We start from the raw sequence: 7,054 nt of genomic DNA, 5'->3' as shown, positions 1-7,054 counted from the left end.
CCTATTACTAAGACTCCGCTGTCCGTCTGTTCGTCTGTCTGTCCAGGCTGTATCCCATGAACCGTTATCACGGTTCGGTTCATAACTGTTAGCGATACAGCTATCGCTAGACAGTCGAAATTTTCACAGATGATGTATTTCTGTTGCCGCTATAACCACAAATACTAAAAAAAAGTACGTAACCCCGCGGTGCGCGAGTCCGACTCGCAATTGGTCGGTTTATTTTATTTTATTAATTACCTAAAGAGTTTCGGACCAATAGAAGGATAGATCGTGCACGTCAATAATGTGTATGTGTATCCAATGTGGTAAATAACTGTCGAGTGTATATAGTTGGTCAAACCAACTTGTCAGTAAATAAGAACAAAAAAAGACTATACATTCCTTTAATCCTTTTCTTTTGGGTGCTATATAGTACTTAGTGTAAGACAAAGATACTATGATTCTCTGTCTATGTTTGAAATGACACAGTCCTTTGACAAGCTATATAATGATTTTTTATTCTAGGTTGTTGGGACTTAATCTAGTTTCATAGTAGCTTGGCGGAACAGGCTTTATGTTACTTTTCGCTCATGTTGTCGCAGACATGGACATATTTGGTATCAGTGCATTCACTGTGATGTCCTAAACACAAATATATGAGATGATAAGCGCGAAAGTCGTGGGGGTAGCTGCTGTGACGTCAAAAAGTCGGCAGTACAAAGTGTTCGGGACAGGATATTTGTGTTCAGGACATCACACTGAATGCACTGATACCAAATATGTCCATGTCTGCGACGACATGAGCGGAAATCGATATCCAGAAGACTTCTAGACCAAAAACCGCCGTACTATCAATACCTATTTCCTAATATAGGAATAGAGTTAGACTAAGCTACTTAAACGTGAAGCAGAATAAAAAAAAAACTCAGTAACAATGGTAAAAGCTCGTGATTCTGAGTAGAAATAAAAATGTCTTTAAAAAACCCGTTGGGGTCGGATCAGACTAAGTAAAGGGGGGAATGGTAATTGTTTGCCTATTTCTTGAATAACTTCTAAACTGTTTATCATAAAATTATAAAAAAAAAATATTTGAGATTTTCACAATGAGCTCTTTCATTTGATATGTAACACACGTTTAGGGGGGGGGGGAGGGGGTCAAGAAAATGTGACATGTTGTGACAAGGGGGAGGGGGGAGTCACAAACTTTGTGACGTCACGTTAACTTATATAAAAAAAAAATCGCTGTACAGTTAAATAACAAGTTTTTGGAACGATAATCGTCGTTTAATTTTCTTTCCTAATCTGTTTTGGGTTATAAAATTACTAATATTTCTTTTGTCAAAAATATTTTGATAAAATATTAATAAAACTTAATTCAATTTGCCGATTTCGTTGAAAAAATGTGACGTCACACCAGGGGGGGGAAGGGTTTGCCAAATGTGACCAAGTGTGACAAGGAGGGGGGGAGGGGTCAAAAAACCTCGAAATTCGTGTGACGTAATTAATGAATGAACCCTTATGTCAAAACACACTTGTTGTTAATATCTACTAAGCTGTTATCGTGCGAGTATAAATTGAAGGCTAAAGGTCAGAAGACATCAGTCAATCATTATACATGTTTGTTACGACACTCGTAGTACTTGGGTCCGCTTTGGGACTCTTCTATCTATACTTGAAGAAAAAAAATGAATACTGGAAGTCCAGAGGCCTCGTTACTCCCAAGCCTTTGCCACTTGTTGGTAACTACGGGGATTTTATCCTGCTGAAGAAAAACCTTTTTGACACTGTCACTGACATTTGCAAACAGTTCCCTAAGGAGCCTATCGTCGGTGCGTACTACGGTACGGAGCCGGTTGTCATCGTCAAGGATCCCGAGCTCTTGAAGCTCGTCATCACCAAGGACTTCTACTACTTCAGCAGCCGAGATCTCTCCGCACATTCAGAAAGGGAAATGATGATCAAAAATGTGTTCCAAGAACATGGGGATACCTGGCGCGTCATGCGACAAAACCTCACCCCTGTGTTCACCTCAGCTAAGATGAAGAAGATGTTCTACTTAATTCAAGAACGCACGCAGGACTTTGAGAAATTCTTGGCTAGAGAAATCGATGCTAAACCAATACACGAAGTCAGGAGCTTCATGGGGAAATATACCATGGATTGCATAGGATCATGTGTCTTTGGCCTCGAAACTAAAGTCATGCAAGAGAATAGCGACAATCCCTTCATGGTCATCAGCGAGAAAATTTTCGACTTTCGCGCGTCCAGGGTTTTTAGAAATATCATGAGAACTATCTGGCCGAATATTTTCTATGGATTAGGCATGAGGATCGTCGATAAGGAAGTTGGTGACTTCTTCAACAAGCTTATCGGAGGTGTCTTCTCTGATCGTAACCATACTCCAAGTTCAAGGCACGACTTCATCGATTTTATCCTTGGATTCAAGAAAAATAAGTACATTACAGGGGGTGATATAAAAAGTCTGAAAAATGGAAGTGATGGAAGAGAGAAAGTGAAGTTAGACATTGATGATGGGTTGTTAGTGGCGCAAACGATGATTTTCTTTGCGGCTGGATTTGAAACGTCAGCGGCGACTATGAGCTTCGCTTTGTTTGAGATGTCCAAAAACCCTGAAGTTCTAAAGCGTGTATTAGACGAAGTGGACGAGTATTTAGTGAAGACTGAAGGAAAGGTCACGTATGAATGTATCAGTGATTTACCGTACTTGGAAGCTTGCGTGGACGAAACTCTTCGCATATACCCGATACTAGGAGTCCTGACTCGTGAGGTGGTGGAGGACTATCACATGCCATCAGGTCTGCTGCTGAAGAAGGGCATGCGCGTACACATACCGGTGCAATACCTGCACATGCACCCGGACTACTTCCCGGAGCCTGAAAAGTTCCGACCCGAGCGATTCTTGGAAGCCAACAAGGATGACATCAAGCCTTACACGTACTACCCGTTCGGAGATGGACCTAGGATTTGCATAGGTGAGTGTACAAGTAAATGCAAAATGTAGTATGCAAATGTTTATCCTTGTTTCATTTAACATGTTGCTCGCTCTTTTCCTTTCTCTATCATATATGGTCTATCGTACAAAATTATTATACGAGAAGTTACATAGTTTAATGCTGAGTGACGGTGATAAAGTGTGGTTTGTGCAACTGGTTCTAAATTAATCCGACCGAATAGTGAGCAGAGTTAGTGAGTGGCGATAAATTAAAACACGACCGAAGGGAGTACATATGGTGCTAATTTACCGCCCTAGTGCGGTAACTAGCACTATACGTGCGTATGTCAAAAAATTGTATTTGTAAAAGGGCCATATGTACTGTAAAACGTTGTACAATACACGTGCGAAAAGGTAATTCCTACTTTTCGCACTGGTATCGTAATGAATGTACTATTTGTTTCTCAGAACCTAAAATAAACGTACGCAATATAAAACAAAGTTCGTTTACATATCGACTATCGAAATGTTTTAAGATATTCGAAAGTACTTATAAGTAACAATCTATCGCAATTTTGTATCGCCGTCCCTTGCACATTAACCATTAATAAATGAGGTAAAATTATGCATACAATCTTGTTACCTACATAGGTTCCACTTCTCTAATTTTATTTAAATTTTCCCAGGCATGCGTTTCGCGAAGATGCAGATGATGGCTGGGCTGGTCACGTTGCTCCGCCACTACACCGTGGAACTGCCTCCACACGTGCCCAGAACGGTTGAATTCGAGCCGTTGGCCTTCACGCTGCAGTCCAAACAGAAGATCGAGTTGAACTTTGTGCCGAGAACCCAGGTTCCTAGTCAATAATCGACAATCAACTCCTTCAAATGCAACCCATAGGTTGGAACAAATTTTAAATATTTGAAAAATATTTGTTAAATATTTAACCCAAATTCACAAAGGAGTTGGGTTAATATTTACTGTGATTTAACTTACAATATTTTCCTAAACAACTGTACAGGTCCAGACCGCGCGAGGCCGTTGGCGGTCGGAGCCCGGGAAGCTGGTTACTGGCTACATGCCCATCCTTTGCCTAATACTGGTACTTTCTTGGATCCGACCTCCCCTAGACTGGCGACTGGTTTGCGACTCGGGGTTTCGGTGTGTACGCCACACATATGCTCTTGTGGCACGGACGTGGACCGACTGTGGAACACTATGGATTGTCAAAAAAGTGAATGCCGTTTTTCAAGACATGCGTCGCTTAATGACATAATCCGTCGGTCTCTTGCCACCATCAATTTGCCCGCTCTTCTTGAGCCGACTGGCATTATCAGGGATGATGGCAGGAGGCCCGATGGGGTGTCCTTGGTTCCTTGGAGCTTGGGACGGATGTTGGTGTGGGATGCTACCTGCGTAGATACACTGATGGCACCGTCCCACCTCAAACGGACTAATGTAAAAGCGGGCGAAGCGGCGGAAAGCGCCGAAATTTTAAAACGTGATAAATATAAGAGCCTCTGTAGTATACTTTTATACCATTTGGAGTTGAAACTCTAGGTCCATGGGGTCCCAGCGCGCACAAGTTGTTTGCAGAAATCGCGAAGCGTCTGGTTGACGTAACTGGTGACCGAAGAGCTGGCGGCTTCCACGCACAACGTATCAGCATTGCGATACAACGAGGAAATGCCGCCAGCATCCTTGGTACAATGCCTCAAGGGCCTATTTTAGATTTAAGCTAGTTATTAATTCGTTTACGTAGTACCACTGTATATATATACAGCTTAAGCGAGCAAAAGTAATTCCTCTTCACAAAAAAGGTGACAAAACTGATAAAAATAACTACCGTCCCATTTCTCTTACATCTATAATTTCAAAAATCTTCGAGAGAGCTATTGCTTCTAGAATTATAGACCATTTTAATCAAAATAAATATTTATGCTCTGAGCAATTCGGTTTTATGCAAAATCGCAACGCTACCACAGCGGTCACTGACCTGGTCACGGAAGTAATGAACGGTTTGAATCGAAATCACAAATGTCCTGGGATTTTCTGCGATCTGAGTAAGGCGTTCGACTGCGTAAATCATCAGATACTTATTGACAAATTGCATTACTATGGAATACGTGGTCCAGTTCTAAAACTCCTTAAATCATATCTAACAGGTAGAACTCAATATGTCCAAATAACACACATAAATAACTCGGAATGCTTAGAACTAGTTAATTCAGATGATAAAAATATCTACTGTGGCGTCCCACAAGGATCGGTGCTAGGCCCACTGCTCTTCATAATTTTTATAAATGATCTCCCAAAAAATTTAACTTATGGCAAAACTTACCTTTATGCAGACGACACTAGTATTATTTTTCAAAATCATGACTTAAATATGTTAAAATCCCAAATTAGTGAAACTTGGTCTGAGCTTGTTCTTTGGTTCGAGAGTAACGGTCTCAAACTAAATACTGATAAAACAAACTACCTAACTTTCTCTAGACATACCAATAGTATACCTTATGAGTTGCCGCTTCCCATAGTAAAAGCGGATAAAACAAAGTTTCTGGGAGTTGAACTGGACGAGCAACTGAGATGGTCTAATCACATAGACTCCACACGAAAAAGATTAGCTAGTGCTTGCTATACTCTTAAAAGTTTATCCAAAACTCTTACTTCGGCAGTCCTTAAGACGGTATACTTCGCCTATTTTGAGAGTATTTTAAGGTACGGTCTGGAGGTTTGGGGAAGCAGTGTTCACGTAAATGCAATACTTATTTTACAAAAGAAAGCTGTTAGAAGTATTGGAAAAGCAAAACCTAGAGAACACTGTCGCCCTCTTTTTATAACACACCAAATTATGACTGTAATATCGCTTTATATCTACTTAATTTGCACACATATTCATAAAAATAAATTTAAATACAGGTACAAAGGTGAAAACAAGATGCACGAATGAATATAATAATGTTTTTTTTTTTTTTTTTTTTTTTTTTTATCGTCATGGCTGTTTCATTTATTTTAATTGTAATTTTGAACGTTTTATTATTTATATGTTTCACAATGTGTCGATTATTAATGTATAATATATAATATATTAATTTGTGATTTGTAATAAGTTTAAATGTATACCTATTAGTTAGCTAAGAAGATAGGCTAATTATAATTTTAGTGTAAGATTAATATTTTGCATGCCTATTGTGGCGTAATATGCACTCATGAATTTGTACCACACTGACATGACCAATATTGTATCTGTGTATATTAGCAAAATAAATAAATTGAAATTGAAATTGAAATATCTTGTATGTAAATAAATATTTCCAAACTAGCTGTTGCCCGCGACTTCGTACGCGTGGATTTGTATGTTGGTGGTTATATATTCTACATGAGCATAATATAGAACATTATGCAGCAAAAGATATCAGTAGGGACGGTTAATCATTTGTTAATAATTATACAACGCATGAAATTTGTCTTTCACAAACTACGAAGTTTCAAGACCCTAACTGAAAAAAACTGAACCCGATATAATCCAAATATTAAAAAATATTTATAATAACAGATTATGACATCGCATTGTATACTTCTTAATTTAATTAATATTGTTTTGACATACCTTTGCTTTGCATGAACTATCTTAGCTTTAAATTATATTAATTATTGAGATTTTCGCTAGAATTGTAAGTACCTAATGTACCTAGATCTATCTGCTAGCATTTTGTGCCCTATCAGGGTGTCATGTACCAACTACCTGTAACTAACATCTTTTGTAATGCACATGACATGTAATGTTGAATAAATAAATATAAATATAAATATAAATCCCTCTCGACCCTCTTAGAAGATTTACAAGTCCACTATTTAAAAAAAAATCGCTCCCGAAACTATTAATACAAACTTTTCAAAAACGGTGTAAGTAATCAATTTTCGTCTATTTTAATATAATGCCCTTTTTACCAAGTTTCAAGTTCCTAGCTTAAAAGAAAATTTGTACCACATATAAACTTACATCCCCTTTTTAACCCCTTTAGGGGTTGAATTTTTAAGAACGTTGAAATAACTTTTTTGGAATCTTATACAATGCCTTTCTAAGAAGTTTCAAAGCATTTATACTTAATAGA

At 38.4% G+C, this 7,054-nt stretch overlaps 1 protein-coding gene across 1 annotated transcript; it reads left to right on the top strand.

Annotated features, from left to right (window-relative positions):
• The first annotated feature begins 1,577 nt into the window (after positions 1 to 1,577).
• On the top strand, positions 1,578 to 3,818 carry LOC134750312 (cytochrome P450 6B5-like). The gene is made up of 2 exons (XM_063685475.1): positions 1,578 to 2,975; positions 3,622 to 3,818. Exons 1-2 carry the CDS (start codon positions 1,598 to 1,600, stop codon positions 3,801 to 3,803), a joined length of 1,560 nt encoding a protein of 519 aa, XP_063541545.1. The 5' UTR covers positions 1,578 to 1,597; the 3' UTR covers positions 3,804 to 3,818.
• The last annotated feature ends 3,236 nt before the right edge of the window (positions 3,819 to 7,054 follow it).

The sequence above is a fragment of the Cydia strobilella genome, chromosome 19, assembly GCF_947568885.1.
Source record: "Cydia strobilella chromosome 19, ilCydStro3.1, whole genome shotgun sequence".
NCBI classification, from domain to species: Eukaryota; Metazoa; Arthropoda; class Insecta; order Lepidoptera; family Tortricidae; genus Cydia; species Cydia strobilella.
Note: the sequence above shows the minus strand (reverse complement) of the source record. Positions and strands in the feature narration are given on the sequence as shown.

What these genes read in the sequence shown, in the direction of transcription:
- LOC134750312 (XM_063685475.1), top strand. Translation starts at nt 1,598, where the DNA reads ATGTTTGTTACGACACTCGTAGTACTTGGGTCCGCTTTGGGACTCTTC. An exon ending in TGGACCTAGGATTTGCATAG is followed by an intron (nt 2,976 to 3,621) that starts GTGAGTGTACAA and finishes AAATTTTCCCAG; the next exon opens with GCATGCGTTTCGCGAAGATG.